Below are 23,085 nucleotides of genomic sequence, written 5' to 3'. Positions count from 1 at the left end.
GCACCCAGGTTGTGGCACTCGGTGAGAGCTCTTGCACCTCCTGACCCTGTTGCACCAGCTGCCCGATGCGCCGTGGTACCAAAAGCAGCCCCCAAAAGCCGGAGATATGATGCAGACTGCAAAATTCAGCTACTCCCCTCTCAGCTGGGTCTATCCCAGCGCGGAACTGCTCGAATCCCAGCGCTCTGCGTTCAGAAATGGGGACAAATCCACACCACTAAGCAAACCTCCCTGGGGTCTGCCAATGAAATAATTTCCTTGCGGTGAGCCTGGTTCACCTGGTTCAGCCAAAAAGGCTGCTCCCCGAACCCACTCCCAGAGCCAAACCACAACGGTGCATTGAAGGGCAGGCAAGGTGTGGCAGAAAGGTGCTTTTAGAGGAGGAAAAAGAAGTGGGCAAACGTGGGAGAAGGTTTGAGACCCTCCTCTGATGTTTACTCGCTAAGAAAATTTGACATTTCTATTGACCAAGGGATTTTCTCTTTCAGCTGCTGTACTTTCCACAGGCGAGCCTTTTTTTTTTTTTTTTTGCCAGCATTTAAGGATTGCCTTCCCCCTGCTGGCCCTGTGCAGGGAAACCCTGCTGCTTCCCCAGCATCGCTGCCAGCACCGACCAGGGGGCCAGGGGTGGTTGCATTCCTGTAAAGGGGAAGGACGGCGCCTTCTCCTTTCCTGAAAAGTCCCATCAGCAAAATCAGGGCGAGTTGACCGCCGGCAGCGGGTCAGCAGAGGGGGGAGCAAACCCTATATAAAGGGATCCAGGCTGACCACTGCCCTGTGAGCGGCAGAGGCTTCCCCGAGGTAAGCAGGGATGCAGGAACGCTTTCATTTATTCCCTTTCCCCCTTTCCTACCTTAACCAAAAGCTGTGCTGCGAGCAGGGATGGAGGCACAGGTAGAAAAATCAGGGCCGAGCAGCAGAGGAGAGGCTCTTTGAGACACCAGGCTGGGGCCGTATCCCTCGAGGGCTCCAACTTTTTCTGCTTTCTCTTCATTTTGCTTTTTTTTTCCCCTTTCTTCACCAAAGTCTGGGCAGCACCGGGCCCAGCCTCCCTGCTCCATCCCCAGCCAGGCACCGCCGCTGCCCCTGGGCGAGGGAGCAGAGAGGAGAGGCCGCCTGATGTGAGAGCCTTGCTGATGCAGCAGGGAAATGATGTGGGTTTGGTTTCTTCTTCCAGAATCACCAAAAAGATGAACTCCCTCCTCGTGCTGGCCGTGCTGTCTGCCTGGGGTAGGTGTCCTGGCTCTCAGGGTGGCCCCAGAAGCATCCGACACCACGATGGGGGCCAGCCCTGCTGGGTTTTCCTCCTTTCCCTTTTCCCTTTGTCACCACCTCTCTGAAACTTGTTACAACACCCTAAAAATTGTCCCTCACACCCTGGGAACAAGTCCCCCCTGTCGCAGGAGGTGAGGTTGCAGCAGAAGACCCCACGCAGGGGTACCAGGAGGATGGCAAAGAGGCGGCGTCCTCGCTGCTGCTGCTTTAACGGGGGGGACACAGGGGTGGTGTCAGCCCCTCTGATTTTCCCCCAGGCTCATCCCAGGCCGGGGGGAACCTCTGGGATCTGCAGAAGATGCTCACGAAGGTGACCGGGAGAAACGCCTTCCTGTACTACTCCTCCTACGGCTGCTACTGTGGCCTGGGTGGCCGCGGCCGGCCCAAGGACGCCACGGACAGGTGAGCACCCGCTCGAGATCACTCTGCCCAAAATTTTACCATCCCGCGGACACCTTCGGCTGCAAACCTGGGGAATAGGGGAAGCAGGGAAGGAAATAAACGCTAAAAATCGTACACAGGTGCTGCCAGCTGCACGACACCTGCTACGACGGCCTCGAGCGCCATGACTGCAATGCCAAGAAGCAGCGCTACCGCTACAGCTGGCACGGCGGCAGCCCCACCTGCAGTAAGTGGGGGCATTGAAAAGGGGTTTTTCCCCCCCTCAAATACAATAAAATGAGAATTGGAGCTGATCCCCTGCAGGTCGGGACTCCTGGTGCGCCCAGCTCTCCTGCGAGTGCGACCGCAGCCTGGGGCTGTGCCTGAGGAACAGCCTGGGGAGCTACAGAAAGCGCTACCGCCTGTACCCCCGCTACAGGTGCAGGTGACAGGGGCTGGGGACAGCACGAGGAGGAGGAGATGCTTCGGGTTTGCCCTCTGCTCCCAACGGGGTTTTGCACCTGGAGCTGCACGGCCGGGCTGAGCTGTGCTCCTACCTGCCTGGGCTGTGTCAGCATTGAGTTTGTATCGGTGTGAAAATAAATCTTGGGCTTAAAGCATCCCCGTTTGCTCGGTGAGCTGCTGCTGGGCAGGGCACAAGCCCTGTAAATGCCCAGCGTTGCCCTCCCTGAGCACGTCGCAGGCTCTGTGGACACTCATCGGGCACTGGGAGGGTGCCCTGCGCACCACTAGGTCCTTTACAGCACGCTCCCAGTGCTCCCAGTTACGCCTCAGTGCTGTATAGGGCTCACCAGTGCTCCACCCAGCAATCCCCAGATCTCTCTAGAGCCTCCCAGCACCCTCCTGGTTCCCCCCCAGTGCTGACTAAAGACCCCCCTGTAGCCTCCCAGTGCCCCCCAGTACATTCCAGAGCCTCTGAGCACACATCCAGTACCAGCCTGGGCTTTACAGAACCACTCACCAACCTCCCAGTGCCTTCCAGTGCTGGCTAGAGACCCCCCAGTACATCCCCAGTGTCCCCAGGTGCTGCCTGGAGCCCCTCGACACCCTTACCAGTGCCATCTACAACCTGGCAGTGTGCTCCCAGTGCCTCCCAGTGCCCCCCAGTGCCCCTCAATCCCCTCCTGATGCCTCCCAGTACAATGCACATGGGCCTCAGTACTGCCCAGTACCCCCAGTACGCCCCCAGTGCTTTATAGCACCTGCAGTAACATCCCTGTACACCCCCCCCCTCCCCACCCTGTGCTGTCTGGAGCACTCCAGTGCCCTCCCAGAAAGAACTGGGGGGAGTACTGGGAGCCTCCAGATAGCACTGGGGGGCAGCAGGAAGGCAACGGGGGCTCTAAAGAGCACTGGGGGCACTGGGAATGTCCTCGGGGGCTCTGGAGGGGACTGGGGAGCCCCAGGAAATTATTGAGCCACTATCAGCAGGAGGGTGCCTGGCAGTCCCTAGTCAGCACCAAGGAGTCTCTGCGAGTTTACTGGAAAGCTCTGGACGGTACTGGGGGACAGTGGGAGGGCACTGGGGTGTCCTGGGAAGCACTGATAAGCTGCAGACAGCACCGGGAGCTCACCAGGAGGCTGCTGAGAGCCCCGGGGTGGCACCGGGAGGGTGCTTGGGGGGCTCTGGGCTGCGTAAGGCCGGGCTGCGAGGAGAGGATGGGTTTGGCCGGCGAGCCAAGGGGCGTAGCAGGACGGCGTGCGGGGCCGGAGGAGGCATTTTGGGGCTTCCAGCTGGGAGCTGAAGGGCAGCACTCGGCAGTCAGCGAGGATCCGGAGCCGTCGCCGTCCCCCGGTGAGCAGCCCCCAGCCTCAGCCCACCGCCCGCACCCGTGGGGCTGCTGCAGGGACAAAAATAGGGTGGGGGTGCTGGAAGGAGGCAGCAGCACGCTGCGTCTCACTCTGTTTTTTAAAGGGAGAAGCTCGGCAGAGGGGCTGCAGGCACAGCTTGTGGCTGCCCAGTCCTGCCTGGGTGCCAGGAGCGGTGGTACGGGAGCGGGGAGAGGTCTGGGCGGCAGGGCAGCACCAGGATGTGTTTACACCCTTGGTGTAAGGAGGCACCCCTGCCTTTCTCCCTCCAAATTTTGAGACGATCTGACCTCATTTCAGAAGAAAGTTTGCTGAGCGGTGTCGTTTCTCCTCCCTGGTCCGGGTAAGAGGAAGATGAAGGTCCTGCTGGTGGTCCTCGCCCTGCTGCTTGCTTGTGGTGAGTGCGGCCAGGCTGCAAAACATCCCCTGCTCCAGCTGCCCAGGGCAGATTTCTGTACCTAACTCATAAAATCCCACTTTCTGGTTGCTCCAGGCATGCTCGCTGCTCACGGAAAGCTCCCGCCTGCATTCGCCCCGGGGCTGGAGGGCAGCACGGTGGGAAACCTGACTGCGCACATCTGCGACTCGGGATGGGGCCGCGGGCACGCAGCGAAGGCTTCAATGCACCGGTACAGCAACAGCAGGTTTTTGGGGAAGCGAGGCAGTGCTCACCTCTTCTTTCAACCCTGGAGAGGCAGAGACAAACAGTTAAAACTGCTGGGATGGCAGCGGAGGGGCAGGAGTGGTCCCAAAGCCAGGATGCACAAAGGCTCTCTGGGTGGCACAGGGAAGCTGAGAAGAGGCTCGGTGTAGGACAGGGGAAAAGCAGGATGGGGCTGGAGAGCATCCCGGAGCAGCTCCTGGGTGTTTTGGTGCAGGAGGGGATGCAAAAACCTGCTTGCAGAGCCCGTTGTGGACAGGTTAGAGAGCAGCCACGGCTGCATTTCGCCTGCGGCCAGGCTCTCCTTCTCGCTGCAGGTGCTGCCGGCTCCGTGCCTGCTGCTACGCCCGGCTGGCCGCGCGCCGCTGCCGTGTGGGACAAAGCCAGCGCCTCGCCGCCCCCCAGGCAGGGGGTCCTGCCTGCAGTAAGTCCCCTGGCTGAGTTTTGGGATCACCCTGGAGCCATCCCCCAAGCACCATCCCCGCGCTGTTCTTCCTCTCGCTCCCCGCAGGCTCGGGGACCCGGTGCCAGCGAGGAGCCTGCAAATGCGAGCGGGCGACGCGGCTCTGCTGGGCACGCAGCCGGGCGCTGATGAGGTGCCAGGGCCGAGGCAGGCGCTGCTGATGGAGCGAGGCCCTTCACGAACCCACCTCCGTGCTGGTAAGCAGAGGGGGGCTCAGCACGGCGCCAGGAGCCCTTCCCAACCCTCTTCCTCGGGGCTTTGTTTTGGCTTCGACAGGAGGAAAGCCGCCCTCGTGCGAAGCTGCGTCATCAGACACTGGATCCGAGGAGGGAGAGCTGCACAGATGCGATATTTCTGCTCAGAAAAACAAGGGAGGAGCGGGACACCTGCGCCTTGTCTCAGTGAAGGGCGAGATGATGGAAGCCAGCACAAGCTGGCAATTTGTCCCCTTTGGCTCCAGCTCCCCACGCGCAAGTCGCTGCACGGAAACGTCGTGGCTCCCCCAGCTCTTTGCTTCACCGCAGAATGAAACTAAAATAAATATTCCAAATAAAAGATATAAAATATTTTTGAATATTCCGAGTATTCCAGAATAAATATTCCAAAATAAAGCCAGAGAGCAAAAAGCTTTGGTCCTCTTTGTGCTGCGACTCCGCCGTACCCAGTGACAATGCCTGGCACCGGGGAGAAACTCACCTGTGCGCAGGGCTTCCCGCTGAAATACCCAAACCCTAAAACTGGAGCCGAGCAGCAGAGCCCAGAGCCTGTTTCAAACATCACCCCCGATGCCTGGAGCTCCTGATTTAACACTGCCAGCAGGAGGTTCTTGCATCCTGCAGCAGCGTTTCCAAATGGCTCAGAGCTCGCCTTTGCCTGGCTTGTGCCTGGTCTCACCAGGTGAGGCACGGCACGAGGTTTAGGCACTGCTGGAATAAAACACGTGCCAATTTCTGCCGGGTGAAGGTTACTTCAACAGCAACCGCACGGCTTCGGCCCCAGCCTCCAGGCTCCCGAAATTTGCAGTTGCCTCCAGGCAGAAGGGCTGGAAGCTGCTGTGAAAGGCTGGGGACAGGCACAAAGCCGCAGGAGGGCTGGGTGCCGATGAGCTTTGCTGCCCTGGGACAGCCAGGGAGCTCACGCTTGCCTAACTCTCGGAACAGAGCAAAACATCTTTCTCACCAGAAAAGAATGTTTCGGCCTTATTTTGCAACAACCCCCAGCACGTCCCCTAGGAAAAGGCAGCTTAGGCTGTGGCTGCTTCCTCCTGCCTCAAGCATCCCAGTGATGCAGGTTTTCTGCTGGTCTCACCTCCTCCGAGGACTTGGAGAGCACTGCAAGCTGCCACGGGGCTCTGCAGTGAAACGCAACCCCAAAAATGGGGACAAAAAGGGGTTTCTCTGGGGTTGGAGGGTGCTCTGCTGTGCCCTGGCCATTGGCAGCTGCAATTCCCACCCCGGCTTGCCCCAGAGCTGAACTCGATCGCACTAGGAAGTATCCCTTAAATCGGGAAGCACCCCTCGAATAAGGAAGTGTCCCTCAAACCAGAAAGGTTTCCCTCCAGCTGTGAACCAGGCGCCCGGTGTTCAGCCTGGGGGGTGGACGAGCACCCACCAGGAAGGAGAGCGCAGCCCCGTGCCGAGCAGCTGCTGTTTGCAGGGCGTAAATCAAGGATCAAATCCTTGCCGAGATGGGACAGGGGTGCTCGAGCAGACAGATTGCACACCAGGATGAGCCGAAACACACTCGCTCTCTATTTAAATTCTGGATTAATTTTAACTTTCTATGTATTTTCCTGCTCGGACATCTGGCTGTACAGATCAGCTCATTTCGGGCTCCAGGGGCTGCTCTGTTACCTCAGGTGCAATAAATGGGGTGCAAAAGTGCTGGAGGCAGTGCTGGAATTGGTGCACGGTGTGAAAAGAGGCAACTTTGTGCAAACGTGTGTGTAAATTCAGCAAAAGCCAAGGCTGTGGTGCTGCCAGAGGGGCAAAAACCCCATGAGCAAGGCCCAGCCTCATCAGGGGGGGAAGACAAGTACCAGGCGGGGAAGAGAGAGTTGCTGAGGCCCTGAGCCCAGTTCCTTTTTCTCACCATCCCTCTGATATCCACGCAGCCACATCCTCGTTCCCTGTCTCAGTTTCAGTGACAGTGGATTTCCTCTCCCTGTCTCAGTGCCGGGGTTTCTGGCAAAGTGCTCTGCGAGGCACACGACACGAGGCACCTGCGACCTCTGCACCAGAAAAAAATGGCTAAAATGGTCTTTGGGCATCACCTAATTAGAGATGCCCTCCAAGCCAATGACACCATCACCCCCTTTATCAGCCTTCCATTATATACCACTCACATTTTTTTTTCCTTGCCTGGAGGCTGATCTGGCAAGGGGCATCTGGGCACCAGCAAGCTCCCAGTTGCACAAAAAAACAGGGGAGGGGGATGCTTTGCACTGGTTGTGTTTTTTCCCTGCCCAAGCGAGTCATTATGGCAACCAGCAAGACACAGAATGGAGCTTTCTAACCGAGACATCAAAAAAACCTAACAGCCATCCAGGAACCATATTGCTGCTCTTTTCCCTCGAGTTTTCCCATTTTGTTCAGGGCGCTGAGATACCCGGAGCCGTGCACAGGCTTGACCCAACTCATCCCAGTCCACCCAAACCTCCCATCAAAGGGCGCCCCGACTTTTCCGAGAAAGGGATTTGCATCCGAGCAGGCCCCCATCCAAGAGGAGAGCAGCTTGCACACGTAACGGGACCGATGTGGCGAGGACTGTCAATATTTGCCCGCTGTGGAGACAACAGAGGAGGAGCCAGGCTGAGCGGGCACGCGTTGGCTATAAGAGGTGCAGCTGAGCGCACCCGAAGGTGCAGGACCCGAAGGCTCACCCCACTCCAGAGCTGCTCGCCGCCAACCATGAAGCTCTTGGTGCTCCTTGTCTGCCGTAAGTACCGCCTGGAGGCATCCTGGGGATAACAGCTTCCCTAAAGGCACCATAATTCGGGTTTTGGGGCGGATGGTTGGGTGGGGGCTTTGTTCTGGTGCTCCTAACGGCAGGTCTCCAGTCGTAGGGCTGGTCCCCGTGGACGTGGATGGCAGCGCGTTTCAGTTTGGTAAGATGATCAAGCTGAAGACGGGTAAGAACCCGCTGGCGTACAATGGCTACGGCTGCTACTGCGGCTTGGGGGGAGGCAAGCAACCTCTGGATGCGACGGACTGGTGAGTGAGGAGCTGGGGGAGATGGAGAGGATGCTTCCAGCCCTCTTCTCCTCCCAAAGCTCAAAGGGGGTGCAGCTGGAGCAGGCACTGCAGGAGCCACCGGGTGGTAGCTGCTGCAGTGATCTCCCCGCTGTTCCCCTGATGGCACGGTGCCTTTTGTGATACCAGGTGCTGCCATGCCCACGACTGCTGCTACAGCAGGCTGAAGTCATCATCCCGTGGCTGTAATCCTGTCCTGGTCCATTACAAATACTCTATCCAGGGAAGCCAGATTGTCTGCGGTAAGAGGCAGCGCGAGGCCAAAGCCATGCTCTCGGGGAATCTCTTTCCCTTGGCGTCCTTTAGATCAACCTGGAGGGGGTAGAAAGCAGGGAAAGGTGCCAGAAATAATGCAATTAATGGTGAAGTTTAGAGCTAGGAGACCTCCCAAAGGATGGGGGTTGCCCTTCTGTAGGGGGTAGATAGCAACGTGACCAAGCTGGATGCAGAACTCTTGAGGTGACCTGACTTGGATGGGGACGTGGTGCTGTCACCCCAATTTCCTGATCGTCCTCCCATCCACCCAGAGCAAACACTGCCATTTTGGGGGGTCTGAATCAAAAAGAAGCACGTTCTCATGAGCAGAACAAGTATCTATACAGAACTAGATGTAAAGGAAATGAAAAGCTCCCGCTGGGGTCATGCTTGGTTTGTAGCCACTCTGTGCACGGGGGTAGGATGGTGGCAGGAGGGCTGACTACCCGGAGTTGACAGCTACGTATGCCAGTGGGAATGATTCAAAAGATAACCTCCAACTCTTGCTCCTTTTTTTCCTTCCCCAGGAGGTGGGAATACCTGCCAAACAACAGCCTGCGAGTGTGACAAGGCAGCAGCAGAGTGCTTCAAGAGGACCCTTGGGACCTACAACAAAAGCTACAAAAATTACTTAAACCTTCGGTGCAAGGGTTCACGTCCCCGCTGCTAAAGAAGCCAGCCTTGAAATCGGATGGAAATGCTCTAAATTGGTTTCTTCTCCTGCAGTGAGATGGAGTAAGGCACAGTTCTGGCCCCCACTGCACCAAAATGTCATTCGGAGGCCGAACCCTGAACCTGCGCACAAGGAAAGCCCACCCACTCCTTGTAACTCAATACATCATGAAAAAAAAAAAAAAGATTTTTTCAAATAAAAATAAGTTTCAAAGAAAATTTCTAAATGCAATTTCTACAATTTCTAATGTGTTTTCCTGTTTTAAGACTCAGTGCCTGGGTGGGTGGGAAACCTGTAGCTCTCCCCAGAGACCCAATAGGTCCAGCACCCCAGGGCGACCAGACCACGGGTGCAAACTGTCCCCTTCCTGCTCACAAATTGACTCCTTAAGCAATTAGGACTTACTAGGGCACCGGGCACTGCCAGCAGCTCCTCCAGCATCACAGGGGTTTCAGGGTGGCTCCTTCTTGCACCCCCATCTTTGAGTAAGTCCTCACAGGGTTCTGGAATGAGGCAGGTCCCCCAGGAGGTGCATGGCAGCAGCAATTAGTCCTAATGAACGAGGGTCAGCTGCTCATCACACCTGGGAGGTGGAAGTGCCTCCATGCTGCCTTTGGCCTCAAAGACTGTGCTCAGTTTGGCACCCCTCTATGGGGTTGCACCCTCTGTGGGGTGCAGAACTCTGTAGGGGCACTATGGGATGCAGTTTGGTGGTGGGACTTGGTGGGTCAGGCTGATGGTTAGAGTTGATCTCGAAGGTCTTTTCCAACCTAGATAGTTCTGTGATTCTACAAGGTTATAATTTTAATAGCTTTTCTACAAGGTTGTTATTTTAATATATATATATATATATTTATTTTTTTTTTCCTAGGGTCACTCAATAGCTTTCCACTGTTAGAGAGAGGATTTCTTCGAGTTATATCTAAGCTTCTCCTCAGTCAGAAAAGTGAACAACACATTTCTATCAAAAAGGGAAGATGAGAAAGAAACGAGCTGGGATAGAGCTGATGAAGTCAATGCTGCCCTCTAAGGTTTGTGTGTGCAAACAGGCTGTGCTCCAGGTACCAGCAAGGTTCATGCACAGAGTGACACGTGCACACACTGCCTTAATAAGATCATATTAATGACCTAATTTGCCCACCTTTGTCAAAGTTTCCAAAGACCACGAAAGCTGACAGGTGAGCGTGTGCCTCAGCAGCCAGAGTGCATCCACAGAAATGGTTCTGGTCACAACTACTCAATGCCCAGCCTTTCCTGCCTATTAACAAAATGAAGAGATGCAGATGCGTTAAAATAATCCGGAAGTTTTGCTTTTAACCCACACTTCCCCTAAAACACCATTCATCCAGCTTGGCTGGCACACCCGAGGGTGCAGAGGGACCTGGGCAGGATGGGTCGATGGGCAGAGGCCATGGGATGAGGTTCAACATAGCCAAGGGCCGGGTCCTGCACTCGGGGCACAGCAACCCCATGCAGCACTACAGGCTGGGGGCAGAGTGGCTGGAAAGCTGTGCAGGGAAAGGGACCTGGGGGTGTTAGTTGATGCTCACCTGAACACAAGCCAGCAGCGTGCCCAGGTGGCCAAGAAGGCCAACGGCATCCTGGTTGGTTTGGAGGAGGCTCAGGGCAGACCTCATTGCTCTCTGCAACTGCCTGAAAGGAAGGTGTGGGGAGCTGGGGGTCGGCCTCTTCTCACAGGTAACCAGTTATAGGACCAGAGGGAATGGCCTCAAGTTACACCAGGGGAGGTTCAGGTTGGAAATGAGGAGACATTTCTGCTCAGAAAGAGCAGTCAGACATTGGGAAGGGTTGCCCAGGGAGGTGGTGGAGTCACCGTCCCTGGGGGTGTTCAAGGAAAGGTTGGACGTGGTGCTTGGGGACATGGTTTGGTGGGTGACATTGGTGGTAGGGGGATGGCTGGACCAGATGATCTTGGAGGGTTTTTCCAACATTAATGATTCTAGGATTATCGGTGTTCTTTACAACCTTTATTGCACTCAATACCCAAAACTGGGGATTTGGTTTGGTAACAGAAGCGTTTGCCCCACTGAGCATTTAAAAAAGGAAAGGGAAAGAAAACTCTTGCGTAGTTTCAGCAAAACCCAACAGAAGATGAAGGCACCTTCCAGAACGCTGCTGCACATGTGGATACCACGGATGACTTTCTTTGCTGTTCAAATATTGCAGATGAGGCACGACTGTTGGTAAATAACCAAAAAGAAACTCAAAAACATCCCTCCATGGCTGGGTAAAACAATGGTGATACACTTACCTGAACTACCTTGACGTGCCTGCTGCCTTCCAGTCTCATCACACTGGTGAAGTGACTTGCACTTTGTCCCACTGAAGCTTTCCATTCTTTCCACTTTTGTAAAAGTCAGGTGGGAAAGAGAATTCCAGAAGTAATGTTGCTAACAGGTCATCTAATGGTTAGCATAAAATGGATTTTACTGATTTTGAAACAACAATGAAAATTCAAGGCTCATCCATGTTCTCCTACCTACCAAATACTATTCAGATTTCCCTCTACAGTAATTTCTAATGCCTACCACAGGCACTTACAGCAGCACGTAATAATGCTTCTTCACTTCCCAGACACTGTCCCTCCATAAAGCATAAGAGCTGTTTTATATTTCTTTTTATTTCTGCCAAGCTCTTTACAGGAACCAAAGTAACTTTTTAACAAGCATTCAAGCCTGTTCGCCTACACCATCAGTATTTAAAGTACAGCTCCTTCCTTTTTGTTGTTCAAATGCTCTATCAAGAGCAGTAGCAGAGAATATGAAGAAATACTACCTCAGGTTTTGGCATTTCAGTCAAAAAAGGCATTTACATTTCCATATCGATTTGGAAACTTCAAAGAATGTACTGAAGAAAAACAACAACGTTCCTTACTTTGTAAAAATGTATTTCATCTCTGCCCTGGCTGATGAAGTGCCTCCTGTTGTTTACTGTGTGTAAGTGCACATGGTTTCTTAAAGCTTAGTGCTTGATGCAAGTCCAAAAGCTGAGTGAGGCTGAAATACTGCAAGCCATAAACCTAGGGCCAAATCCTGCAGTCCTTACACTTCAGTCTAAATTCCCTATAAAAGTACCACAGCATTCAAGCTATACATTCCACAGTACCTGGTGAGCATATGCGAGAGGAATTTAAGATGAAAATCCTATTCTGGAAAAAGCTTGATTTATGAAGAGTGAAGCAGGCAGGGATCCCAGCGATCACTGCTGCTTGGAAACTTGTTCCCAGAACACTCGATCCATTGGCTATACAAATTTCATTTGGAGACTAACAACTATCAAGTTCCTGGCTTGGACTAAAGCTCTGCAGTGGCCCTAGAGCTCCAAAGTATGGCAAAGGAGATGAGATTCCAGATGTTCAAGTAACAAATCTCGGCAGAAATCTCATGCCTGCTTGCAGAGTATCATATTGCTACCTCAGGAGACTTTATAGATCAGAAGAAATGGCTCTGCAGTCCCAGGAGCCCACTGGTTTAATTCTCTTGGATGAGAAAGAAAACAGGAATATTATGTTTGATAGTGTTGGCTAACACTTAGTTTTCGGAAGGATTCTGTTCCTCTGTTCCCTTGCTTTTCAAATTTAAATAGAAAAAAAAAAAAAGCGTGTTCCTGAGTTGAGAACTGTTAACGCTTTCCCTGACAGTAAGGTAAAATAAATCTCCTCTAAGCATAACTAAGCACAAAGTTGCTATAACAAATCTAAGCATATCAAGAGATCTCAAAGCAAGTCTGGCATTGCTGTGAGGAAAAGGTTCTCACCTTAACATAACTCCATAAGAACAAAAATAAACCTCTACTTGTTTGTTAAGTTTAAAGCTCTCTTCTCTCACACAGGTTGATGTAGAATTACTGAGTAACTGCCCTGCAATTGAAGAAACAAAGTTCTTTTGTGCTCAGAGATCTCTGCAGAAATTGATTTCCAGATGACAGTGGGTGCTTGGAAATTTGCTTAAGAGGAGTTTTGTCTCGATCAGTTTCCTTTGCTTTTCTCTCCAGAATGCTCAGAACAGTCATATGTTTAGAGCTGTCATGGCCTTCACCAAGGTGATCTGGTTATCCGAGTCCGTCTCTCTCCTGTTGCTATCTGCACAGTTACTTTTGTTGGCCAAGACCTTTTGTCGGTGCCTTTCTTCCTGTCTCTTCTTTTTCTCCAGTCGTTGCTGTTCCTTCTTTTGTTTTTTTGATACCTGAAAAGGGAAGTATGAAAACAAAGTTGAAAACAGCCATTTACTGCCCAGCTGGGGAAAAATAGCACACTGGAAGGGAGACAAGCAGATACCAAAGCAGCTGCCAGAAAATTTTTATTCCAGACTATCTGAACTTTGTGCACTTTAGAAAAAGTGCCGTACGTCACTAATAAACACTTGACTTGGAGGAAAGTCACAACTGTAGCAGCTACAAAATCCAGTAAGTGGAAGCACTTTTTACTTCAAACAAGAGAACAATTGTTGGTTAAGAACTGCTCTAATCTTTAAAGCATGTCCACATATCACTGTCAAACCACCCTTCACATACCTTTGGGTTTTTGCTGGATTGACTATTTTCACTAGATTTAGCCAGTCCTTTGTGGTTTTCTATTTCATCTCGATGCGAATTCTGATTTCCGCAGATTCTTGAACCACTTCTGTTATCTTCCAACAGGGCTGAGGTGCATGATTTCTGACCTTTGCTCTGAGGATCGCGCTGCTCCTCAGCACCTACCAACAACAGAGTTTTTTCTCAGACACTCTATACACAGAAGCTGTCTCTGTGTCAGCCAATTCCTTCTTCCAGGCTTTCTGGAACTGTTTTTTTTGGAAGCTGGATTGAGTAGGGAAAAAGACAAAGTTCAGTAGCCTCTTCTGTCTGCTCACATAGGACAACATATTCTTCATCTGCTGGAATGTGGAAAGGGGACACTCCACACTAATCCAGTGGCATGCTGTTATTTTACAGAACGTCAGTGTAAAGGTCTAGTAATGTCTGCTTGTAACTTCACAGAGAGGACCCTATGTCACAGGCAACCAAGGGAAAAGCCAGGGACTCTAGTGCTCAAGAACTAGGCTACACCTGTACTTCAGGTTCTCCAGAGAACAGATCTAGGACGGAACATGCTCTGAGATACTGGTAAACCTGAGTTATCTGGTGAGGAGGCCGCAGAACGGCTCCAGGGATTACTAATCTTACATGGAGTTTTCAAGACTGTAGAGCAGAACAAATGCAAAACAGATCAATTAGGATATGGTATGCTCAGTGGCTCATACGAACTTAGCTCAGGGCCTTCAACAGTGCCAGGTCAGTCTCAGAACACGCACTGTTACTGCAAGGCTCCACAGGTGCACAAAATCTGCCCTCATAACCTTCCCGAGCACAGAAAAGCTGAGGCAGCAGCACAGCCAACAGGAAGCTTCCACTGCTACTGTCCCTGTTGAACTGCTGTTTACAGTGAACGATGCCTCAGAAGAATGCAGTCTGAAGTTAGCAAGTGACAAAGTCCACGTACTTACCAATTCCTTCCATTTCCTTCACTTGAAGGATGGCAAATATTGCAGAATCTACGTTGTAGTCTTCCACTTTCAGAACCTGGCTTACTAACTCAATGTCCTGTCCAAGAGAAAGATAACATTAAAGAGAGTTCCAACCAGTGACATACAGACACCTCTTCAGCAACCATTTGCACCACTAGGAGGGGGCTGCTGTCTGCTTTCATGGCCTCCAATCAGCCCATACTCCATTTCTCAAGAAAGTGAGGGAAAAAAAACTTCAAAATCTCAAAGATCCCAGGAAAAAGGATTATACTATTTCAGTATAACTGTTTCACTCTTGATCCTTTTCATTCTCTGCATTCGCATAGTACAACCTGCAGTAACCATACAGGTTATCTAATGACCACAGCTAAAACCCAAACATCCTGAATGACTAGACAGTTTGTGAAACAAACTCTGTAAAATTTCAAAGCAAATTTTCTTGAGAGACTGCAAGACAAACCTTACAAAACTGTTCAATATTCACACACAGTATGCATTTGAGTCTAGGACAAAATGCATTCCAATTTGTGACTGTAGTAATGAAATTGTCCAGGACAAACACTCTCTGGAATTTTTCTTAAGGAAGAAAGGGTACTCAATACTTACTGAACATCCAGTTGCACTGCACACTTTTTGTATAGCAGCTTCCTTTTCAACTTCAGTCTCATCTTCAGAGCCACTCTTCTCTGGCTTCATTTCCTCCTCATTTGCCTCACTTTTGGAAAGCATCTAAAGGAAAAGCAAAGCATACAGTTATTTCATCATACACAATTTTTTAAAAAATCTGCCATTAACATAGATTTAATTTTGGCACAAATTTCTCAGAAACATCCTGTATCAAAGAGCTCTGGATATTGTGTAACTCCTGTTTGCTCTGGAACCATTTTCCACAATTCATACACTGTCAAGCAAACTCTCATAGTACGAGATCATGTACACCAACAATCACTGGCTTTTTAAATGAAGTATTCATTTTCTTACAATATCACACATCATACAAATGTGTGCATAGAACTTTGAAGACAGCACAACTTATTCCTTAACAGGAAAAAGAGAGATATTAAGAGAATTATTGTATCCGGCCATTGCCTTTCCATCCGTTTCCTCCCTCCCATTTGTTTTTGCATTTGAGGTAATGAGTATGTAATTTAGATGGGGTTGCTTCAAGACTTCTACAGTCCGTATCACTGCACCACATTCAAGGCTGATTTCCAGCCCAGTAATTTAAGCACTTCACATACGGTCTCAAGAGAGCAGGCAGTACTAATTACAATCACGTTAGGAATTTTTCTATCCCCACATGAGACAGGGACCAAATTCTTCTCTCGATCGCAATGCAAGTGAGAAAGCAAATCAACCAGTAACAGTCAGCTGTTATTTATCCCCACAGCCATCTCAGGTCATTCTGTCGTAACCAACCTCCATCTGAAGATATGCTGGAGCTTCTGAGTCATCGTTGATTCTCCTCACGCTGTCATAGTGCTCTCCATACCGATATGCAATGTGAAGCTCCCTCGCGTTGTTTTTGTCTGTGCCTCGAATCTAATTGAACCAAGCAGACCACAAATGAGGATTTGGCCTTAACTTCAGCATCGGATTTTTCTTAGTATTATTTTTTGAAGCAATGAGAAACACTGTGCTAGGAAGCAAAGTACATAGCTACTGGAGTATCTTTACACAGGAAGTGTTGACCTAATAATCCAGATGTGCCTACAGTATCAACAGAACTTCTGTCTCAAGGATAAGATAAACAGCACTGGGTCAGTTCACAGAAGTTACATCATTACAAACAAAACATGATATGAAAATACTTCAGGGCTAAGCTCAAAGCAATTTCTTAAGTTTTCTACAATTTTCTGATCATCTCTTCCAGTCCCATTTTCAGCAACAGCCTCCATTCAATAAACGATGCCTTTTTCCCCTCAAATATGAGGAACATGAGTCTGGTCACATCAGGACCACAGTGGAAACCCTCACCCAGATTAAGTTTTGTTCTGCTGTTGTGACAAGACGGTGTTTTAACGATTCGCATTCGAAGCTGACATTTTTTGCTTTTAAAAGAAAGACCAATAAAGCCAAACCATGAAAATTTATTAACTCCACTCAGGAGCACAGATGTTCCTTTGCTTTGTCAGCATCAATTACAGCGGCTTCCGTAAGAGAATTCTCGCTGTGGATATTATCTATACTGATGCAAGAACAATTCCTACCCCAATCATAAGGGTCTCAAGCTATTAGCTAAAAGCCAGCAGCATTTCAACTCCTGCAAGGAATGCAGAAAATTACACACCTGCAAATCTCCTTTGCTTACCTGTCGAGCCAGAGTTCAAAGATCTGACACCCTTGCTGGAGAAGATGACAGTAAGCAAACAATAAAAAAGTTTGCTTTAGGGCTTCAGAGTTTCCCAATCCTTTTACGTCTTTTCCCAACTTACAGAATTTACACCAAGTCACCTTTCGACTACGTCTGCACTCTGAGTTACATTAACAACTTCAGATTTCACAACAGATATTCTTCATTCATCTATTTTACACTTGCTCACCCGTAAGTTCCAACTCAATGCCTGGTTATATTTAACTCCTGCCTTTTATCTTACTAAGTTGTTCACTGTGTTGGATTTCAGTAAGATCTGTCATCAATATTTTTCATTTGCCAGTCAAAATAGGTATCTAACAAATGCTGAAGCTCTTGAAAGATTCTGAAAGTTGGCAACTACTGACAAAGAAACCGAAGCTTCTTTGTGTGTGCTCTTTCCAAAATACACTGAAATCGTAAATAAAAGGTAGTTGCAGTTAAAAAAAAAAAGCAAAAACACAAGAAAAAGGTAAACAGTAACCCCAAAAGCCAACAAAATAACTTATACATCTGTGCTAACTTCTATCGCTATATTTGCAGTCACTATCAAAATATATATATATAAAAGGTAAAGGGTGCTTAAAGCCTTAAGAAGTCAGCACAGAAATGCCCAGCTCCAACAGTCTGAGAAACAGCTGGAGGTCCCAAACACTTCTCCTGCTCACAGTTCTCCACCTTAGCTTCAGCACATGCCAGTGGCTCTCTTAAAATTAAAGGATAATTCACCATCTGCTTTAGAGTTGAGACCAACAGAGAGATTCACACCATCTGCTTAAAGCATCTTGCTGATCTGCTTCTCTGGAAATGCTCTCTTTGTAATCTATTCTTTCCAAAATGCTGGTGGGGCTCAAAAAAAAAAAAAGGATGTAGAATATGGAAAATGAGCAACTTGGTAAGACTGTCCCCATGTCGTTATCCCCTCTGTGTGGGCAGGGGACACCGTACATTACAATTATTGACAGCTCTCTCTACTTATGCCATTTTCATGACACACCCTCACTAACAAAACTCCACTCAGGCACACAAAATGGAACCTCATCACAAACGTGGTATTTACAGCCCAGGAAAGGTCAATGAATGGGAAAAAGGAGGTTGAGTTTTTTGAGAGGATGTGCAAAAAGTTCGATAAGAGTTCAGTGCACTGAGGTGAGTATTTGGTTCAAAACAGCAACAACACATGAACAGCACCTCCATGACCTCTCCTGCAGGGTCATTACCTCCATTACCTCTTTCCTCTCTTGCAGGTCAAGCAGTTGATTTTATTTATTTTTTTAATACATAGGTGAGCTGTCTTACTGCCCATTGCTTTCATATAAATATGAGTTTAAACTTATTCAGGTTCAGAATCCATCTGACACCGTTTCAAATGTTTTCAAAGACACCACCTACAGCTTTTACCTGGTCTTTTTTTCTTTACTGCCCTGTTTCACCTACATAGTTCACTGGTACTCTGTGAATTCAGCTTAGCCCTTAAACCCTCTACTACCCTCATAAAAAACGACAAGAAACAATCCTGGCTTGGATGTACTGCCAACCACTACATTTGTTCTCTGTGAACAGATTGGAAAGTTTCAATGCTGTTTGTATCCATCAGCTAAAAATTAGGCCAAAATATGGAAGTTTTGTTTCTCACCTGCCACAGTGGAGCATTAAGCTGATGAATAACCACATTCATTTGATTGTTCCTTGCAAAGGCCACAATAGCATCGTTGCCAGCAAAGGTACCCGGCTTTGCCAAGTTGGTAACTGAAGGAAAACAAACATTCAGAAAAGATGGAGAACTGGTTTCTGAGACTTCAAAAAGCACCGGAGGTTTAGCAAGTAAATAAATTTCAACAAGGGCCTAAGAAATTTTGGAAAGGAAATCCCAGCTATTAAATGGTAACCGTAGAGGCAAGAATCTGGTAGCAACGGAGGTTACTAAGACTTAAATGGCCACAGAAACCTCCAAAAGCACAGTACACCCTTTGATTATGCAAGGCCATCAGTTCTGTGTAAAGCTCTGAAGGTAGGTGCCATGTGCTGAACGACCAGGCTACTTTCACGCAGCACCTGCATGTCAGCTGGCACAAACCCAAAGCTGTTAGAACAAAGGCTGCGTTGGTCTCTGCTTTCCATCTTCCCCTGGGTTAACACTATGAAAAAACATGTACCAAGGAGAAAAAGAAATCCAAGGAAATCAGCCATGGCACACCCACTGCTCACCCTTGAACACTTTAAGTTTTGAGAAAACTTCATTTTCTCAAGTTCCTTTTGGAAACAACAAATTATTAAGTCTAGACTTTCTTTTTCTTTCCTTCTCCAAGTTCTTCCTAAATTCAAACAAGTTCCAGGAGAAGTTTAATAGCTCATCTTTCTACAGAAAGATAACAAAGATAAAAGTAAACTCACTGCTGTTTCTAAAATCTAGAGAGTGGCCACAGCATAGCTCAGGGATGAGAAACGGTTTAGTGGAGAGGTACTCAAAGGAGATGTAGCCTCATTTTGGAACAACCCCTTCTATTTGAAGAGTCTGTACCGTGTCTGTCAAAGGGCACATCATCTTCCACAAAGGGTTCGAACTCCTCCCGCTGCTTTACCATGTAGTCCACCGTCTCCTGGCGATGTCTGAGGTGGTTTCGCGAGTGTCCCTCAAGCTGGTCACCAAGGGCCCGGAACAAACAATTGCTAAGGGGAGAGAAATTAAATGTTAGTGTTTCTGAAACGCTGCTATACAGAGAGCAACATTAAACCAATGACCTTTGCGTATAAGTGGAAAAAACACAGCCTGGGCAGCTGGAGACGAGATTGGGCGCAGCGGGTGCCAGGCGGGGGGGAACCCACGAACCCCTCACAGCCCCTTGGGGGACTCGGGGCGGGCAAGGAGCGACCCCCCCCCGGGGTCGGGGACCCAAGGCCGGCCCCGGCACTCACCCATCGCCCGGCACCTCCCGCAGCTTGAGGCCGAGGGCTCGGAGCTGCCTGGCGAGGCCGCCTCCGCCCGCCGAGGGGCTCGGGGCTCTCCTGCGGCCGGCGGGCCGGGCCCTGGCCGCCTGCTTGCGGGACATTCCCCGCTCCCTGCCTCCGGAGGAGGAGGAGGAGGAAGAGGAAGAGGAGGAGAAGAGGAGCCCGCGAGGTGGCACTCGGGGAGCAGCGGAGCAGCGCCGCCAAGGGATGTGCTGAGGCAGCTCTGCAGAAGGGAAAGGCCAGGGCGAGTTTCTGTCAGGAAATCCATGTCAGGGTGCGTCCTGCGAGTGCAGCCTGGAAAGGGTTGGAAAGAGCCCGATTCGGTGCCTCCCTCCTCTTCCTCAGGCTGTACGGGGAGCTTGTGTCTGAGCCAGGAGCCGGCAGGGAGAAGGGACCCACTGGGACCCGCTGGGACCCGCTCCCAGTTTGCCCAGTTGGGAGTGAAGCTCAGGTGTGTTAGGAAAAGGGCTTCTTCACCCATTTTCTGGGCACAAGGTGGATGGGGAGCTGCTAAACCACAGGGAGCACCACCACCGAGCCTGGTGCTGCAGCTGTAAAAGATGTGGGGCTGCTCCAGAGCCTGTTTACAAGCCCCATACTGAGACCACAGCCGCACCTGAAGGCTCAGCACCAGGAGATCTGTTAGCCTCCTGCTCCGCCACCCTTCTGGCAGCGAGCAACAAAACCAGCCCACCATTAACACCATCCAGTGCTGCCCCCGATCACTGGGTCCATTTTAACCCATCTGCAGTTACCCATTTATTTTTTTTTCTTGCCCTACTTTGCCCTGCAGGTATGACAGGACAGTTTGCCTGATGCTGTCAGATCCCAGTTCCTAGCCCTGTTCAGGCAGTGCACCCAAACAGCTTCCTGGTGAAAGCTGAAAAAACACTCCCAAGGTGGAAACAGACACAGACGTACAGAGTGAGTCAACTTCCCAGGCACGAGCATTACGGGTGTGCTACAAGAGCACATCGCAGACAAACAAGGCAAGACCAAATAGCCACGTTGGATTCCCCCAAGGGGCTCTCAGGTCACATTTGTGAGGTCAAACAGGCCTTGGTTAGGATCAGGTAAAAAGGCTGCTTCCAAGCTGCTTTTCAACCCCTGTGTAAGAAGCTCCCTGCCACGCCAGAAGATGCACTGCAAGGCTGAAGGTGACTGCAGCTCTCTGCTCTTACTCACGCTTTTGCCCATTAACGGGTGATGCCATACAAGGCTCCACATCAAGATAATATTTAATATCGTGTATATCTGTAAATTCCTTTTGTCCAGTCACAACAAGCTGTAATGTAGCTTGAGAGCAGGAAGAAGCTCGAGGGACTATAAACATTATCTTCTAGAATATTTTGAAGATTACTGTGCTGAAAGCTGTATAGCTTTGATGGGCGGACTAGATAATCTTAGAGGTCTTCTCCAACCTGAATGATTCTGTGATAGCAAGCTGGTGTCTCACTCTGAGATTAACCTGGAATGTTGTGACTACTCTTCTGTATCCGTTTCCTGCCATAAACAAATCCATGAGAAAAAACATTCCAAGGAAAAACATTTTCTTATGCAAATATTCTAAAAGTAGGAAAACAGGATGTGTCTGCAAACTGACTGCAAATGATTAATGAAACGGTAATTAGCATACGAAGCATTACAGAGCTATAGTCAGCTCAGCTCTCTATAACATACCTACAAGCCAGTGAACATCACACATGCAGCCAAAGACAAAACTGAGACAAAATTTGGACAGGTCCTTTGAACACGTGGCTGAAAACGTCACCAGTGGAGGACAACAATGAGGGGCATCTTTAATTAAATATCGCCAATAAAACTGGGTGGAGAGCTCACCTGCTGCCTGACCAGCCAAAACCAGCTCAGCCTGGAGAAGTGCAGGGCCTTGCCAAGCTGTGACAAGCTCTGTTTTCCCTTCCTTCAAGTGAGTTGTCCTTGCTGCTGACGTGCATCAGTAGCAAAGTAACAACACCTCTCCAACAGCTGGGTTTCCAGGACATATGCTCAAAGGGAAAGTCACTCCCAGCCGCTGCTGAAGACAGAGCAACAGCAAAGGCATGGATTCATCCCACTGAGTTTTTAAGTTTGCAGTGTAGTTGCCCCCATTGGTGTCTGTTCCAGCTTCCCAACATCTGCAATGCAAAACTGTTCCATATTGTTCACTGATTCACTGAGAATCTCTACGTTTTAATACACTAAGACAGGAATTAACAGTCTAAATATGAAACTTGAAAAGCATTGTAAAAATGGTCTTTTTTTTTCCCCCACCCCGTATCTTTTCTTTTTTTAACAGAATTAACTTACTAAAAGGTATGTGAAATGCAATAGAAAAATTATCCAATTTTTAAACATAACTAAGCCTTGCAGTGCACCAAGCCCAATTCCAAACATTCTTGCACTTCGAGTCCCACTTCTGCAAATGAAGGATCTTCATGCTCCCTAAAATCTGGGATCACCTCGAAGTCTGTCAAACACTGCTATATCCTGTGTCAGCAGCAGTACAGCAGGAACACACAGACACTTCTATGAAGTTTGCTAACAACAAACCTTTTACTATTTCTCAGCAAAGAACCTTCTCACCTCATCCCCTCCGCCAGCAGTTCATGAGATTAGAGCCCTCCTGAATTCCTTCCCCTTCTAATTGCAGTTGTTTCAGTTCTTTCTGCTGCTGCTCCGTTGGAGAGAGGGGCTGGGACTCGGTAGCACAGATAGCTCCAGCACTCAGGTGCACTTGAGGCTACAGACTCGGTACTGCATGTCTTCTCCCAGGAATTCTGACCTAGTCTAGCCTTCCGTATTGGCAATCCTTCCTTTTCTACCTTCCTTCCTTCCATGGGATTCTTGCTGTGAAAAAAAACTGTATTTTATACCTCAAGAAAGGCAGAAAGAAGTTAGAGAATGAGGGATTGTGTTTATGCATTTTATTTTATTTTATTTTTTAGATGAGCTGAATATTCACAAAACCACCTAACAGAAGTGCATTCCTGGGAGTGCATGAGCTTGTCCTGCAAACACCAAGAAAAGGAGGAGCCCTACCAACAGACCTCTCCCATGGACTCTGTAAGAACCTCGGGGATCCCAAACCACGCTTCAGTTAGTGCCTGAAGCCCTCTGATGACTAAAACCAACAGGAACGTTCCTACAATAAGGAATTGATAATAATCCGACATTTAACACTCAACATTAACATATTTATGCTGTATGGGAACAGCTCGGGTGCAGCAAGCAGTGCTAAAGCAAGAGCAGAGCTCCTACCTGAGGGGTTCAGCACTGTTGTGACGGCTCTGCCATGCCTGGCTAACAGATATTGGGTTCTCCTGTCAATCCAAGGTAAAAGGCTCTGCGACGCAGCACAAGATGACACGTTCCTCGCCATGGTTATGCCAACAGCTAAGAGGAGAATGAAACAACTTACCCAGGCCATGCAGAAAGCCAGTGCAAGGGAGAGGCAGGACACTTCTCCTGC

At 49.5% G+C, this 23,085-nt stretch overlaps 3 protein-coding genes and 2 long non-coding RNA genes across 5 annotated transcripts; 3 read left to right on the top strand and 2 right to left on the bottom strand.

The window, feature by feature from the left end:
• Positions 1-698: 698 nt before the first annotated feature.
• On the top strand, positions 699-2,281 carry LOC137843339 (basic phospholipase A2 Cdr-13-like). The gene is made up of 5 exons (XM_068658469.1): positions 699-801; positions 1,178-1,230; positions 1,533-1,677; positions 1,797-1,903; positions 1,981-2,281. Exons 2-5 carry the CDS (start codon positions 1,191-1,193, stop codon positions 2,103-2,105), a joined length of 417 nt encoding a protein of 138 aa, XP_068514570.1. The 5' UTR covers positions 699-801; positions 1,178-1,190; the 3' UTR covers positions 2,106-2,281.
• A 911-nt stretch (positions 2,282-3,192) lies between these two features.
• LOC137843340 (uncharacterized) lies at positions 3,193-5,241 on the top strand. Its single transcript, XR_011089460.1, has 6 exons — positions 3,193-3,472; positions 3,787-3,883; positions 3,980-4,115; positions 4,465-4,571; positions 4,659-4,807; positions 4,887-5,241. It is a non-coding gene; the product is annotated as an uncharacterized lncRNA (long non-coding RNA).
• Positions 5,242-6,747: 1,506 nt separating this feature from the next.
• On the bottom strand, positions 6,748-9,924 carry LOC137843341 (uncharacterized). Its single transcript, XR_011089461.1, has 2 exons — positions 9,195-9,924; positions 6,748-8,173 (listed from the first exon to the last, which is right to left on the bottom strand). It is a non-coding gene; the product is annotated as an uncharacterized lncRNA (long non-coding RNA).
• On the top strand, positions 7,415-9,007 carry LOC137843337 (group IIE secretory phospholipase A2-like). Its single transcript, XM_068658466.1, has 4 exons — positions 7,415-7,547; positions 7,669-7,822; positions 7,991-8,103; positions 8,644-9,007. Exons 1-4 carry the CDS (start codon positions 7,520-7,522, stop codon positions 8,784-8,786), a joined length of 438 nt encoding a protein of 145 aa, XP_068514567.1. The 5' UTR covers positions 7,415-7,519; the 3' UTR covers positions 8,787-9,007.
• Positions 9,925-10,755: 831 nt separating the features above from the next.
• Positions 10,756-19,767, bottom strand: OTUD3 (OTU deubiquitinase 3). Its single transcript, XM_068658464.1, has 8 exons — positions 19,584-19,767; positions 19,189-19,337; positions 18,304-18,416; positions 15,734-15,856; positions 14,921-15,043; positions 14,294-14,390; positions 13,323-13,504; positions 10,756-12,994 (listed from the first exon to the last, which is right to left on the bottom strand). Exons 1-8 carry the CDS (start codon positions 19,715-19,717, stop codon positions 12,818-12,820), a joined length of 1,098 nt encoding a protein of 365 aa, XP_068514565.1. The 5' UTR covers positions 19,718-19,767; the 3' UTR covers positions 10,756-12,817.
• Between the last annotated feature and the right edge of the window lie 3,318 nt (positions 19,768-23,085).

This window comes from Anas acuta, chromosome 22 (genome assembly GCF_963932015.1).
Source record: "Anas acuta chromosome 22, bAnaAcu1.1, whole genome shotgun sequence".
Taxonomy (NCBI): Eukaryota; Metazoa; Chordata; class Aves; order Anseriformes; family Anatidae; genus Anas; species Anas acuta.
The sequence above is the reverse complement of the archived record's forward strand: the minus strand, read 5'-3'. Positions and strand labels throughout refer to the sequence as shown.

What these genes read in the sequence shown, in the direction of transcription:
- LOC137843339 (XM_068658469.1), top strand. Translation starts at nt 1,191, where the DNA reads ATGAACTCCCTCCTCGTGCTGGCCGTGCTGTCTGCCTGGG. An exon ending in GGCCGTGCTGTCTGCCTGGG is followed by an intron (nt 1,231 to 1,532) that starts GTAGGTGTCCTG and finishes ATTTTCCCCCAG; the next exon opens with GCTCATCCCAGGCCGGGGGG. An exon ending in CCCAAGGACGCCACGGACAG is followed by an intron (nt 1,678 to 1,796) that starts GTGAGCACCCGC and finishes AATCGTACACAG; the next exon opens with GTGCTGCCAGCTGCACGACA.
- OTUD3 (XM_068658464.1), bottom strand. Translation starts at nt 19,717, where the DNA reads ATGTCCCGCAAGCAGGCGGCCAGGGCCCGGCCCGCCGGCCGCAGGAGA. An exon ending in CGGGAGGTGCCGGGCGATGG is followed by an intron (nt 19,338 to 19,583) that starts GTGAGTGCCGGG and finishes CTCTCCCCTTAG; the next exon opens with CAATTGTTTGTTCCGGGCCC. An exon ending in CAGCATATCTTCAGATGGAG is followed by an intron (nt 15,044 to 15,733) that starts GTTGGTTACGAC and finishes CTTTTCCTTTAG; the next exon opens with ATGCTTTCCAAAAGTGAGGC.
- LOC137843337 (XM_068658466.1), top strand. Translation starts at nt 7,520, where the DNA reads ATGAAGCTCTTGGTGCTCCTTGTCTGCC. An exon ending in CTTGGTGCTCCTTGTCTGCC is followed by an intron (nt 7,548 to 7,668) that starts GTAAGTACCGCC and finishes GCAGGTCTCCAG; the next exon opens with TCGTAGGGCTGGTCCCCGTG. An exon ending in CCTCTGGATGCGACGGACTG is followed by an intron (nt 7,823 to 7,990) that starts GTGAGTGAGGAG and finishes TTGTGATACCAG; the next exon opens with GTGCTGCCATGCCCACGACT.